The sequence below is a fragment of the Myotis nattereri genome, assembly GCF_964212035.1.
Source record: "Myotis nattereri genome assembly, chromosome: 1".
NCBI classification, from domain to species: Eukaryota; Metazoa; Chordata; class Mammalia; order Chiroptera; family Vespertilionidae; genus Myotis; species Myotis nattereri.
The window spans coordinates 7,330,119-7,343,235 of NC_138075.1; the positions used below are offsets into that span (position 1 = coordinate 7,330,119).

The following is a 13,117-nucleotide window of genomic DNA, read 5'->3' on the forward strand; positions in this document are numbered from 1 at the left end:
CTGCTGTGTCGCATGGCTGACACGGGGTGGGGGGCTGATGAGGCTCAGGCTCCCCATGGGAAGGCATCTGAGAGAGAACCCACTGGGTGCCAGGGGCTGCTCTCTTCCCCTCCGCCCTCCTAGTTGCCCCCAACCCTCCTCCCCCAGTCCAGTGAGGGTCGCTTCCTCCATCTGCCCATGGATAACAGCTGCTGAGCCTCTCCACAGCCCCCTCTGACTCTGGGAGGCTGCTTCCTGGGGTGAATCTGCTCCTGGGGGAGGCAGTTGGGGTCCTCTGGCCTCTGCAGAGGCGGGTCAAGGGCAGGGATGCTGGGATCACTGCCAAGGCCCCTCCCACTTGGGGTTGCCTGGCAAGAGGCAAACCCACCCCGGACAGTGAAGGTGGGCAGGCCAGGGAACTTGAAGGCCTGCACTGGGCCAGGTGGTCCCCAGTGGGAAGTGGCTGGCCCTGGAAGGAGGGACCATGAAGCCCCTGGGGAGGGGCCCCCATCCCAGGTCTTGAAGAACCTGTAAGAGCATCCTCAGGGCATCAAAGATAACCAGGCACCCGGAGAAATGAAGCAGCTTGGGCAGGGACCAAGGGAAACAGACCCCGCGGGTTAGAAGTGCCAGGCCAGATGGCGAACCGCTGTGCCCACTGAGTTTGAGGACCTGCCTCCAGGGAGTAGGACACTTAGGAAGTAGCCTCATGGGTTTGCCAAACCACCAGACAGAGCGCGTGGAATGGAGAACATTCACAGCTACAACGAAAAGCCCGTGACTGTTTGGTGGCCGAGTGGGCACGAGAGGAGCGGAGCAGTGAGGACGGTGCACACGGAGCATGTGGGTCAGCGAAGGGGGCCAGATGGAGGATGCAGTGAGGAGGAGGGGCGGGAGAGAGTGGGCAGGGAAATACCATCCAAAATAATACTTGAGAATGTTCCAGAACTGATGAAAGACCACCTGCAGACACAAGACTGCGAATTCCCGAGAAGGACAAATCCGTAAGCAGACGCATCTCCGGGCAACTGCAGAAAACCCAGCCAAAGGGAAGACCTAGGCAGATGACCCAGCAGAGGAACAGCCCGGGGTGGGGGGGGGGGGACAGGGCGGTGGGACCCTACCCCCGAGTGCAGGGAGAGTGGCCGCCGCTAACACGCTCCCCGGTGGGAGCGCCCTCCAGGACGTCTGCAGAGCAATGAAAACGGGGGTGTCTCACAGAGCCCCAGTAAAGGAGCGAGGTCGGACACACAGGAAAGGATGGGGTGCGCGTGTGGGAACACTGGCTGCCAGGGCAGTGGTCACGTCTAGCGGGTCGGGCAGTGGAGGAATTCAGACTTTCGACAGACACCGGTGGGGGGAGCTCTCGGGAGCCAGTCCTGGCTGCAGGGGGCAAGGGACAAGGACGTATGGGAAAGGACGGCACTGAGGGCCACAGGTCCCAGAGGTCAAAGGTCAGGGGGAGAAGAAAGGGCCCAAACCCGCATGCTTTCCACCACGTTTATTAGTGAGTGTCAAATACAGTAGTGACTGGACAGCATGCATCACAGACGACAGGAGAGCAAGCCACGGGACGGGGGACAGGGGACGGGGGACGGGGGTCGGGGGTCGGAGTCCGAGAGGCTCTTTACGGCTGAGGTAGAGCCAGGTGGTGCGGGCAGTGGGACACGGGGACGAGCACCGGGAACGGGGATGAGCACCGGCCCGACTCGGGACGACGACCACGGGAGAGCTGGGTGCGGGTCAGCCGCACACGGAAACAGTTCACGACGTCTCACGTCCCTTCACCCGCTGGTTCCCCTCCTTGTGGGCAGAGCTCCAGGTTTCCTTGTCGCTGGCTTTCGAGGTGTCGACACTGTCCTTCCCTCCAAGGGCCAGGCCCCACATGTCCTCGCCCGGAAAACAGGAGCTGTGTGTTGGAAACGCAAGGCTGCCATCCAGGGAGCTGGAGGCCACGTGCGTTGAGAAAGACCCTTTTTCTCTAGAAAAATAGTTTCACTTTATAAAAGGGGGGAATGCTCGTCTCGGGTGGGGAGCGATGTCGGTGTGAGAAACGTCCTCGGGGAGTTCCGTCGTGGTGGCGCTGGGGTCACACATCACAGGGGTCCTCTTCTCAGGCTGCACTGGTCACTACGCGGGGGAGGGGTCACTATGGGAGAAGGTCCACTACAAGGCAGAGGGGTCACTGTGGGAGAGGGGTCACTACAAGGCAGAGGGGGGTCACTGTGGGAGAGGGGTCACTACAAGGCAGAGGGGGGTCACTGTGGGAGAGGGGTCACTACAAGGCAGAGGGGGGTCACTGTGGGAGAGGGGTCACTGTGGGAGAGGGGTCACTGTGGGAGAGGGGTCACTGTGGGAGAGGGGTCACTACAAGGCAGAGGGGGGTCACTGTGGGAGAGGGGTCACTACGTGAGAGAGGGTCCACTACAAGGGAGAGAGAGACACTACAAGTCAAAGAAGTCACTACGAGGCAGAGGGGTCACTACATGGGAGAGGGGTCAGTAAGAGGCAGAGAGGGGTCAGTAAGGGGGAGAGGGGTCAGTAAGGGGGAGAGGGGTCAGTATGAGGCAGAGAGGGGTCAGTAAGGGGGAGAGGGGTCAGTAAGGGGGAGAGGGGTCAGTATGAGGCAGAGAGGGGTCAGTAAGGGGGAGAGGGGTCAGTAAGGGGGAGAGGGGTCAGTTCGAGGCAGAGAGGGGTCAGTAAGGGGGAGAGGAGTCATTGTGGGCAGTGCCCGGGGGAGTAAGTGTCCAGATAGGTGGGGCAGCGCCCTAGATTGCACAGTGGGCGGCGGGTGCCCCTGGCCGTGGCCTTGGCCTGTGGGCAGGCGTTTAGTTGAGCAGGGTTCCGTAGAGCTGGGCTTTGGTGAGGCTATCCTTGCGGCTGAGGCCGGAGCTCCGGCTCCGGGAGAAGGCTGCCTGGGGGTTCCGGCGGGCCGCGGGATGCATTTCAGGGGAACCCTCCATGGAGCTGGGCTCGAAGGAATCTCTGGAGCTGAAGAGGCTGTCGGGCTCGGGGCTGGCCACCCCGCACAGCTGGCCCTGGGGCCTATCGCCATCATCTTCGCTGGCAGCGTAGCTGGGCATCGGCTTGGCAGAGCCGCACGCCCCGAGGAAGCAGGACTCGGCCAGGTGGCCCTGGGAGAAGTCGTCATCCTCCGAGAAGTTGTCGGCCTTGTAGCTGGCGTACAGGGGGCTGGCGCGGCCATGCGCCACGCTGGCGTAGTGGCGCTGGGAGAAGCTGCGGGGCGAGAGGCGCCGCGAGGGGACCGGGAAGGCGTGGGCCCCCATCTCCTCCACGTGCACGGGGCGCCACTGCTCGCGCGGGCTGCGCGCCTCCCCCCGGGGCATGCGGGACGACGGGGACTTGGCCCGCAGGCTCCACAGGTTGGGAGACACCAGGGTCTTGGGGACGGCCTGGAGGCTGAAGGGCTCAGCCTGGTAGGAGGGGAAGGTCGTCTCGAGCTCGAACTCTGGGGGCACGGGGGCTTCCAGCAGGGCCCCCGAGGCCTTGGCATAGGGCCGGCTGCTCTGGTAGGTGGGGGCCGGCTGGCGCTGGAAGAGCTGCTCGCGGCCATCCAGGTAGACGGCCCGCTGCGAGGCGGTCATGGTGCTGGCCTCGCCGTGCTCCCTCTCCTCCGACGTGGCGCTGAAGCTCGAGTAGGAGCTGGACGTGGGCAGCGAGGCCGTGTAGCCAGGGAAGGCCTCACCGGGGAAGGCCTCGCGCCGGAACTCCTCGGGGTAGGCCTCGGGGTAGGCTGCCGCCCCAGCCTCCTCCTCCCCGCAGGCGCTGTCGGTGGAATTCTGGGTCTGCAGGAAGCTCATGTCGCTGGCGACCGCGTCCACGCTGGGCCGCCGGTCGCGGTCGCGGCTCTCGGGGCAGAAGAGGGCCGAGTCGCTGCAGTAGGCATCCTCCTTGTAGGGGGGCAGCAGGCTCGACTTGGGCATCCCCTCCCGGAAGCCCAGGTCTCGGGTGGAGGCATCCGACACCGAGACCGACATCGACAGGGGGGAGGACAGGCTGCTGGGCTCCGGCTTCTCCAGCACCTTGGCAATGACGCAGAGCGGCACGCTGCCCGGGCGGCAGTGGGTGGAGGGCATGCTGCAGCCGTGCTTCTCCAGGTGCAGGCTCAAGCGCTCCTGGAATTCCGCAGGCAGCTGGAATGGGGAGGGCGATGGGGGGCCAGGGGGCAAGTCAGCCTAGGATGCACACACAGGCAGAAGAACCCGGAGGGACCTGCCCCCCAGGCCCTCACGTGGCACCAGCTGGAGCCGGGCCTGGGAAGCTCCTGGATTCGCCCGAGTTCCCCTGGGCACCTGGCCCCCCAGCCCGCTCGACTGGACCCCGCGGAGCCCCGGACGCTGGAACCAGGGTCTCAGGGTCTCACTCGGCCTCTCTCTGGGGGACAGTTCCCTCCCCCACATTTCCTCCCACCGAGGGGCTGACTTGCTTCTCCCTGTTGCGTCCAGTGCTGCTGAACCAGACAGACCCAGAATCACATGCAGCGAAGATTGAGGGCCAGGGCCAGGCGCCCAGAGGTGGTGGCACAGCGCCTGGTGCCTGCGGGGACGTCCACTACTGTTCGATCTGTTTTGTGATTGTCTCCGGTGTGGCCCGGGCCCAGGGCAAGGGGACAAGGACAGGCCTGGGTGAAGGGGAGGGGCAGCTGGCCAGGGCGGTGGGCCCTGGACCAGCCTGGATTTGGCATCAGAGAGCCCTGTGGTCGCTCAGTGGATAGGGGGCTTGGCACAGGGCGAGGACCCCGAGGGGGATGCGCAGGCTGTCCAGGCCGGTGAGGAGGGGTGTTGGGGGGTGGCCTCGGGTGGGACCTGCACAGAGGAGCCCCGAGTGGCCCCGGGGGGGAGGCGGACCTAGCAGGGCAGGGCTCACGTTACCTCGGACACCTTATGGACCCTGCCGTAGGTCTGGCTGCACTGCAGCAGCTGGGCCGCTAGATTGCAGTCCTTCCTGTAGAGCTCCTACAAGACAAGAGAAGGCGTCGGCCCAGGCTGCCCCGCCAGGCCCTGCCGCCCTGACCGGAAAGCGGTGGGCGGAGCCGATGTGCAGGTCACAGGACAAGGACCCTCCCTGGGCCTCTGCCGTTGCCTGCAGAACGGGGGCTCAGCTCTGACCTGGAGCTGCTGGTGCGTGGAGGGGTGCTGCCCCAGGTGGGAGCCTCACCAGGTGGGGGCAGCGGGAGAAGGGCCCCCATGGCCCCAGACTTCCGGGAGGCCCAGGCATGAGTCCTAGCAAAGAACTCGGTGGAGGGGCAGCCCCGCGATGCCAGGCTCAAGCCTGCAGCCCTGCCACCTCCGTCTGCTCTCAGTGTGGCCTGGCAGGGGGTGGCTGCAGGGCTGGGGCACAGGGGCTGTGTGGCCCAAGGTCCAGGTGGGGACCCTCTCAGCCTCCTGAGCTGAAAACAGATGCAAACAGTAGGAATCAGGGGATTTGGTTGTGTCTTTGGAACATCTCTGTTGCATGTCCCTGTGGCTGGGCCTTTTATTCCCACCCTTATCCAGGGACCATCCACAGTGAGGGCCTGGGCACTGAGGAGTCTGGGGTCCACTGACGGGCCATTGTTATCAGGACTGGGTGCCTGCAGCTCAGGCAATCTGTTGAAGGCAGGGTCACCGCTGCTACTCCCCCCCCCCCCCCCCCCGTGCCCCTCACCGCCCCCTGCTGTGCTGAGGCTGGTGCTCCAACTCGGCTGCACAGTGGAGGGAACCGGGGTCTCCAGCCTTCTCAAGGCTGAAGGGCCTCCTGGGAAGGGCACCGTGGGCTGAGAGCTGAGAACTGGCCTCACTGTGAGGCCCCGGACAAGCTGCCCCTGGCATCCGAGGGCTGTGGGCACCGCCTGGCCTTTAGCAGACTTGAAAAGCACCGTCCTGGGCCCGCCCTCTTCTCGTCTGGTGCACTTCTCGGGATCCTCTGGCGTCTGCCGTGCAAACACCTCAGGAGGCTGACCTCCCCAAAGGCTGACCCGCATGTCTGAGGTCTTCACAGCACTGCCACTGGATGTAACTGCTGAAGCCAGCCCCTGCCCCTCCCCAGGTGCCCGCCCCCAGCAGGAAATGACAGGACCCATCTCCTTTCACACCATATCTGAGACCTCTGTCAATCCTGTTGCTTCTTCCCATCTTCAAAGCAGAACCAGAACCAAGCCCTGCTGCCCACCTCCGGCTGCCTTCCCGGCCACGCCTCCACAGCTTGCCCTGGATTGTTACCATAGCCCCCTCCTTGCCCTCCCTGCTCCCACCCTCATCCCTACAGTGTGTTCCCAGTAAAAGCGGGACATCCACTCAGGTGACTCCTCTGCTCAAGAACCTTCAGTGGCTCCGTCACTCAGAATAAAACCCGGGTCCCTATAGGAGCCTGTATGATGTGGCCTCCCGTTATCTTTCTGATCTCAGACCCTGGTCCTCCCCGACGAGGAGCCCACTCTGGTCTCTCTGCTGTTCTTCCAATCAGCCACCCGGCGAGCTCCCTCGCCCCCTTCGGTCTGGGCTCCAGCAGCCTCTTCCACAAGCATCCTACTGAAATTTGCTAACCCTGCAACGGGCAGCTCCCCAGCCCTGTGCCTGCTTGAATTTTTTCAGCAGCATTTAGCACTTCTAACACACTACAGCATCTGCGTTTCTCTTGTCGCCTGTCTTCCCCACTCAGATGTACACTCACGTGGGGAGGGAATTTTTTGCCTGTGTCGTTCACACAATATTCTCAGCTCAGGAGGGTCTGTCGAGGAGCAGATGCTAATTAGTGGATGCATGGTCCGTGGCCAGGGATCCATGGAGGGCGGCCAGGCGCATCTCCTGGGGAGTCCCCATGGGTGGGCATATGGCCGTGTGCCCACTGAGAATGGCCATGCCCTAACCCTGGAGTCGGGAAGCCCTGACTTGAATGAGAAACTATGGCACAGTGTTCCTGTCTCCGCCCCTGGCAGTGTGTCTGGTGAGGCAGCCCTGCCTTCCCGGCTGCCCAGCCACTGCTGGAGGCCTGCCCACCTGCCCCTGTGCCCCGTGCCTGTCCCTCAAACCTGAGCCTGGGCCCCTTGGGGCCAAAATAGCCTGACACTCACGTTGTCCTCGGCCAGCTTGTCGATGGTCATCTTGGCCTCCAGCAGGTGGTTGTTGAGAGCGACGATCTCGTGGCTCAGAGCTCGCTTCTCCTCGTCGTAGTGCTTGCCCTTGGGCAGGGGGAGGGCAGTGGACGGAGGCGGTCAGTGGTCAGCCAAGGCCTGGGGCTCACGCCCCCTTGTTCCCTTAGGCCTCTGGTGTGCCCTCTTGCAGCCCCTAACGACCAGGTGTTGGAGGGCCCCAGAGCGCAGGAGTAAGCGCACAGACCGCCCCAGGTTCAAATCCTACTCCACCACTGACGAGCCAGATGGCATCGGGCAAGCCTGCCTCCCTGAGCCCCGGTTTCTCATCTGGACACAGGAGAGCAAGGCCCGGCCGCCTGGGGATCCGGGGCGGGGACTGAGCGAGGATGCCCTGCGCCCAGCAAGGAGCCTGACCTATCTCATCCAACAGACTGGGAAGCCAAGGCTCAGAAAGGCAGGGGCCCTGGTCCAGGGTGCCAGGCAGAGCCAGCCCGCCACGGCCACGGCTCTGACAGCACCTGGAAGGCAGGCAGGCACCAAACACCCGTTTCTGATTTCCCAAAACCGAAGAACCTTGTACCCAAACTAGACAGAGAGGAAAGTCCTCCCATGGAGGGGGGGGGGGCACCAGGAGGCTCGCATAGCCTCTTTACTCCCAACCCAGGTCGTGCCAGCCCGATCAACAGAGGGAAGGCGGCACTGCCAAGGTTACTGCAGACGTGTGTGTGTGTGTGTGTGTGTGTGTGTGTGTGTGTGTGTGAGTCCAGGAGGGTGGAGGCCCCCTGGGGCCACAGTCCGAGGAACGGGTCCCATGAGGGGTACAGTTGGGGAGTGAACCTGGCTCTGGCTCACTCAGGGCCTGCGTCTCTCCGTCTCTGGCTGACGCTGAGCTGAGGTCGCTGTCCCGTCAAGCCCTCCCCCACCCCCTGCCTACACCCCTCCAGGTCAGGCGCTCACACCTGCCACCGGAGCTCAAGGGGTCTGAACCCTGCACCTCCCCTTCCTGAGGGCTCCCTCCATTCAGTGCACAAAGGGTGGGACAGGCCCAGCCCCAGCCCCAGCGAGGCGTTTGTGTGTCAGGAAATAAGGCGTGTGACCCAGCTTCTGCCTGGGCAAGGGGATGACAGCGAGGCTGGCAGTGCCCTGCCAGAGCTGGGGGCCCAGGGACGAGGGTGCTGGGGGCAGTGGGCATCGGGGGGTGGCCCTCACCATGCGGTACAGCTTCTGCTCCAGCTCCCGGTTGATCCGCTGCAGCGACATGTAGTTGCTTTGAATCCTGGAACGGGAGGGAAAGGAGCCACTTCGGTGCCTGGCCGGGCCCCCCACCGGCCACACGATCTGCTGAGCAGGGGCGGGCTGAACAACGGCCCCGAGCCCACCCGCTGGCCCTGCCCTGGTCTGACTGCTCCTCCACACGCAGCAGAACATCCGATTAAAGCTAACTCGGAGGCCTTTCTTGGACGAGGGGCCAGGACCCCTGGAGACAGAGGGAAGTCCTGTTATTCTAAGAGACTGCGGGTCCTCCCGCAGAGCCAGCTGACTCACGTTTCACACCGGGGGCTCGCAAGCCTGGAGAGGGGGCTCTGTTCTATCGTAGCTCAGCTGGGAAGAGACTTAAGACCGTAGGGTGGGCCCTGGGGTGAGTGCTGCGACACACGGTGATATGCGCGGTCCGGGAGGAAGGGTGACGTCGGAGGCCAGCGCTGGGTAGGAATCAGGTGGTCTGTGCCTCCAGTCCTTCTCTCTCTCTCTCTCTCTCTCTCTCTCTCTCTCTCTCTCAAAATCAATAAAAAATCTTAAAATACAAAACCAAAATAAACAGCCAACAGCAAAGTTTGCCTTCTCTTTGCGGTCAGCTTCCCTGTCGTGCTGCTGTCACCCCATCAGTATGTGGGGAAGGAGGGAGGGAGCAGGGATGGGGAATGGGAAGGAGTCCGTCCCTGCGGGGGCCAGACCCGGGCTCAGGTCCTGGTTCAGTAGCTCTTGGGACAAGGAAGACTTCGGAGAAAAGAGCTTACCCTCACTGGACCCTGGACGCCCCCGTCTTCCAAAGGCTCCGGGAGGCAGAGCTCGGCGCGCCGCAGACCAGACCGACCTGTAAGCCGCCCGCGCCCAAACCCACCCTTCCCCGCCCGGCCCGTACCCTGACCTGCGCAGCTTCAAAGTGACCTTCTCGAGCTCCTCCTGCGCGCGCCGCAGCTCGACCTCCAGGTAGCTGCGCGTGGAGCCGAACTCGCTCTCGAGTTTCTGGAGCCTGTGCGTGGTGTAGGACAGCCGCTTGCGCAGCTCGCTCTTCTGCTCCTGCAACACGCTGCAAAGACACGCGGCGGGGCGGGGCCGGGCCGCGGCGCTGAGCCGGGAGCCGAGGCCCCGCGCGGCCAGCCGGGCGCCCCGTGGGTGCGCACCGCGTGCGCCCGGCTGCACTAACACATTCGCGCGCGCGCGCGCGCGCGCACACCCACACACCGTCACACACACACACACACACACACACGCACGCACGCACACGCACGCGCGCGCGCACATACACACACACACACACACACACACACACACACACTCCTCCCAGCGGGCGGCCCCAGGCAGAGGGCCCCTGGGGTCAGTGACTCCGGAGCCAGCCCGGCCCTGCAGTCCCTGCGCCTCTAGCATCACTCCCCGCGTCGTGGGAAGCAAGTCCGTGGGGAGTCACCTGTCGACCACAGAGCCCGGCCAGGGTTTGGGGCGGCTCACAGGACCCCAGAGAAGGGAGCGCCCGTCAGCAGCCACCTCATGAAGCCGACTTCCAGATGGCAATCTTACAAGGGTCCCCACTTTTGCTTCTCCACGGCATTGGGTGACCAAGCCTTTCCCCCCAAACTGGCTGCGTGGCCCCAACAGGCCGTATGTCTGATCTCTGGGCAAGGGAGGGGGGGGGGGTGCCGTGCCCACCAAGGTGGCCAGCTAGCTGCACACAGCGCGGGCACTCGGGGAGGGGGACTCAGGTCCCCTCTCCTCCAGAAAGACTTCCAGGGCCCCAGCTCTTGAGGCTCTATTTCCCCACAGACTGGAGGCCCCTCTAAGACCCCAGGAAGCTGAGCCCCGCGCTCAGGAGATAAAGACCCGGCATGAATAGCCCGCCCTCTCCGCTAGCCACCCCGCTGCGCCATCACTGATCCGCCTCCAGCCCCTCGGCCCCTCGCACTTCCGAGACCTGCAATCCCAGCTCCCTGTGCCCCTCACTCCAGCCCTGCCCCATCCCCGGTGCCCACAGCAGCCCTCTCCCTGCCTCTCCAAGCCGCCACCTCACCTCCCCAGCCACCTCACCTCCCCAGCCACCTCACCTCCCCAGTCACCTCACCTCCCCAGCCACCTCACCTCCCCAGCCACCTCACCTCCCCAGCCTTGGCTACCTACCCTCAAGCACAGCTGGGTCCCTACCATCGTGCAGGCTGCCCACTCCTGCTGTGACCCAGCTGCATCACCTACACACCCACGCACCCACGTCACCCTCTGTCCTTCCCCTTCCGCTGCCCCGCCTCGCCCAGCAGCCAGTGAGACAAACACAGTTCCCGCCCCACCGAGCCCGCAGCCTCAGGGGAGACACGATCAGAGGGAACAGGTCCGCCAACGCCAACGAGGCAAGTGTGGGAAGAAAATGACAGCTGTGAGGTGGGCTCTGGGCAGAGCCGAGACCACCCAAGGGGCGCCTGGGCCCAGATCTCTTCCTCACGCACCAGGCAACCGGCTTCCCGGGGCCTGCTGAGCCTCAGCTTACCCTTGGCCTGGGGATGGCGTCCCAGACGTACTGGTCGGCTCTGTCCCACCAACCCTCAAATGCTGCTCCCACCCTCCCTGAGCCCCTGACACCCAGCCCCCTCCAAGCTGCACCCTGGCCAATCCTAGGCTGGTAGCACACCCTCCTCCCTCCCCCCCACGACCCCCGCAGCCCCACTGCCTGCTCGCCACCCAGGACCCTCCATCAGAGCGAACTCAGGCCTAACCTCATCCTCATTGTGTCCATCGCTGACCACTCTCTGCCCCGGGAAGGTCACGGCTGGGTGCCCACAGTCCCCAGTCTGACCATGGAAGGTCTGGGGACCCCCTCCTGCCCCTCGCCACTCACAGCCCATCACCATCTCCTGGGGCGAAGCTTCTGAAAGCTCTGGATGTGCTCCTCTTGGTCTGGTCCAGAAATGGCCCTCCCCTCCCAGGGCACTAACCTGAGCTCTGCTTGGCCTCAGCCTGTCTCACGCCAGTAAAACAGGGGTGCGTGCGCCCACACTTGGGGAGCAGGGCTGCCACTGCGGTCCCTGCACCTCCCTGGGCCATTAGAACCACCGAGAGATGACGCCAGAGGCAGACCCCGTGTGGAAGTGGGGCCTCCAGGCCGCTGGGAATATGGGGGATTGCCCAGCCCAGGCCCCAGCAGCTCTGCATCCTCCTGGGAGTGGGCTCTGGGCCCTGGCACCTGGAAACAGACTCCTAAATGCACAGGAAGGGTGTGGAGGTCCAGCCAATGGCATGCCCCCCTGTCAGGGCGCCCTTCCAGTGGGCCTGGAGAGGTCACCTCGCTTCACCTGAGTCCTGGGGAGTGACAGCAGGATCTGACCGGACCTGCCTGGTGTGCTGGGCGGGGGGTGGCGGCTGGGTGTGTGTGGGGGGGGAGGGGGGGTTGGGTGGGTGCCATGTTAAGCTCACTGGGCACAAGAAGCATCTCCTCCTGCTTCCACCAGGAGCCCCTCCGGCCGCTCAGAAGAGGGTGGAGCCTAAGGAGAGCCCTTGGGAGAGGAGGGGGCCTGAGCTCTGGGGCCCGGGGGCCTGACCTCCCAGACTGGTGGCACCGAAGGAGCAGAGGTGGGGGGGGTGCTGGTGCCTGTCCCCTGCCCCCTCTGGGCCCCCCACCTGTCTTGGGGAGTGGACGCAGACAAGGCAGCACGTCTGCGGGGAGAGATGCAGAGACCCCAGGGGCCCGGGGAGACAACAGGCTGTTACCTGTCCCAGAGCGAGGGCGAGGACCTGGTCCGTCGGCCCTGCAGTGTGCAGGACTGCCCGAGGCAGGAGGGCACCCAGGGGCTGCGCAGCCTGTGGGTGAAGAGGACAGAGCTGCTCAGGTCGGGGGCGGGCCACACCGGGCCGCCGTGGGCACCCGTCGCGGAGATGGCGAGTCCGCCACCTGGCACGTGGACACCTGTGCAAGGCGGTGGGGGGTACAGCCTGGGCACTGCCACCCTGCCAGTCAGTCTTCAGAGTCCGAGCTCACCGATGGCCCTGAGTCCCTCCAGTGGCAGGGGCCTCTGTCTGGTCATCGCCCTGTCCCACAGGCCTGTGTCCATCGTCACAGCCTCAGAGGCGAGTCGTGGGGGGCGGGTTCCCAAGCTCCTGCGTCACCTTTCACTATTGATCCTGTCACCCACTGCCCAGAGACCCGAGGAGGCAAAGAGAATGGAGGGGAGAGCGACCCCAGCCCCCCCCCCCCGTTGGGACAAGGTGAGAGTGATGTGTATAGATGATGGGGGGGGGGGAATGAATGGAAGTGGAGTGGGGGACGGAAGGGACGTGTCCTGGAAGCTGTGGGACCTGGCAAATGTCAGGGGTCTAGGGAAGGCCCACTGCACCATTCCCTCATCTTATCAGGTGGCTGCAGCCCTGCTCTTCCCCGCCGCCCCCCCCCCCCCACCCCCGCCTGCATCAAAGCCTTCACCCCCGTGGTCCCTGCTGCTGGGGCTTTAGGGCTTGGTGTGCTTTCCTGGCCAGATCCAAAGAAGTTGCTTCCTATTAAGACTGAACTCCCTGAAATAGTCTAGACCTGGGGGGGGGGGGGCGCTAGAAGGCAGGATGGTGCACACCTGGTCCTGGACCCCTCCCCGGCCATTCCTGCCCTCCACCCCCAGTGGCAGGGGCTGTCCGCCGGGAGGACTGGCGTCTGGAATGACCACGGGGTCAGCCCCACAACCTGAGGAGCTGCCTGCAGGGCTCCCACCTCAACCTCCCAGCACCTGCCGGCCCTGCCCTGGAGCCAGGTGAGCGGGGGCTGCCATTCCACACGTTGCCGATCTTCATTACTGC

General features: G+C 64.5%; 1 protein-coding gene across 1 annotated transcript; it reads right to left on the reverse strand.

The window, feature by feature from the left end:
* Window positions 1-1,465: 1,465 nt before the first annotated feature.
* Window positions 1,466-12,133, reverse strand: BEGAIN (brain enriched guanylate kinase associated). Its single transcript, XM_081099134.1, has 6 exons — window positions 12,044-12,133; window positions 9,222-9,383; window positions 8,282-8,348; window positions 7,052-7,159; window positions 4,872-4,955; window positions 1,466-4,133 (listed from the first exon to the last, which is right to left on the reverse strand). The coding sequence occupies exons 3-6, from the start codon at window positions 8,330-8,332 to the stop codon at window positions 2,808-2,810; spliced, it is 1,569 nt and encodes a 522-aa protein (XP_080955260.1). The 5' UTR covers window positions 8,333-8,348; window positions 9,222-9,383; window positions 12,044-12,133; the 3' UTR covers window positions 1,466-2,807.
* Between the last annotated feature and the right edge of the window lie 984 nt (window positions 12,134-13,117).

Bases quoted from the DNA above. Each gene is read 5' to 3' on its own strand.
- BEGAIN (XM_081099134.1), bottom strand. From the start codon at position 8,332: ATGTCGCTGCAGCGGATCAACCGGGAGCTGGAGCAGAAGCTGTACCGC. The intron at 7,160-8,281 runs GTGAGGGCCACC...CCCCTGCCCAAG, and splicing joins AGCAGAAGCTGTACCGCATG to GGCAAGCACTACGACGAGGA. The intron at 4,134-4,871 runs GTAACGTGAGCC...TCCCCATTCCAG, and splicing joins GGGTCCATAAGGTGTCCGAG to CTGCCTGCGGAATTCCAGGA.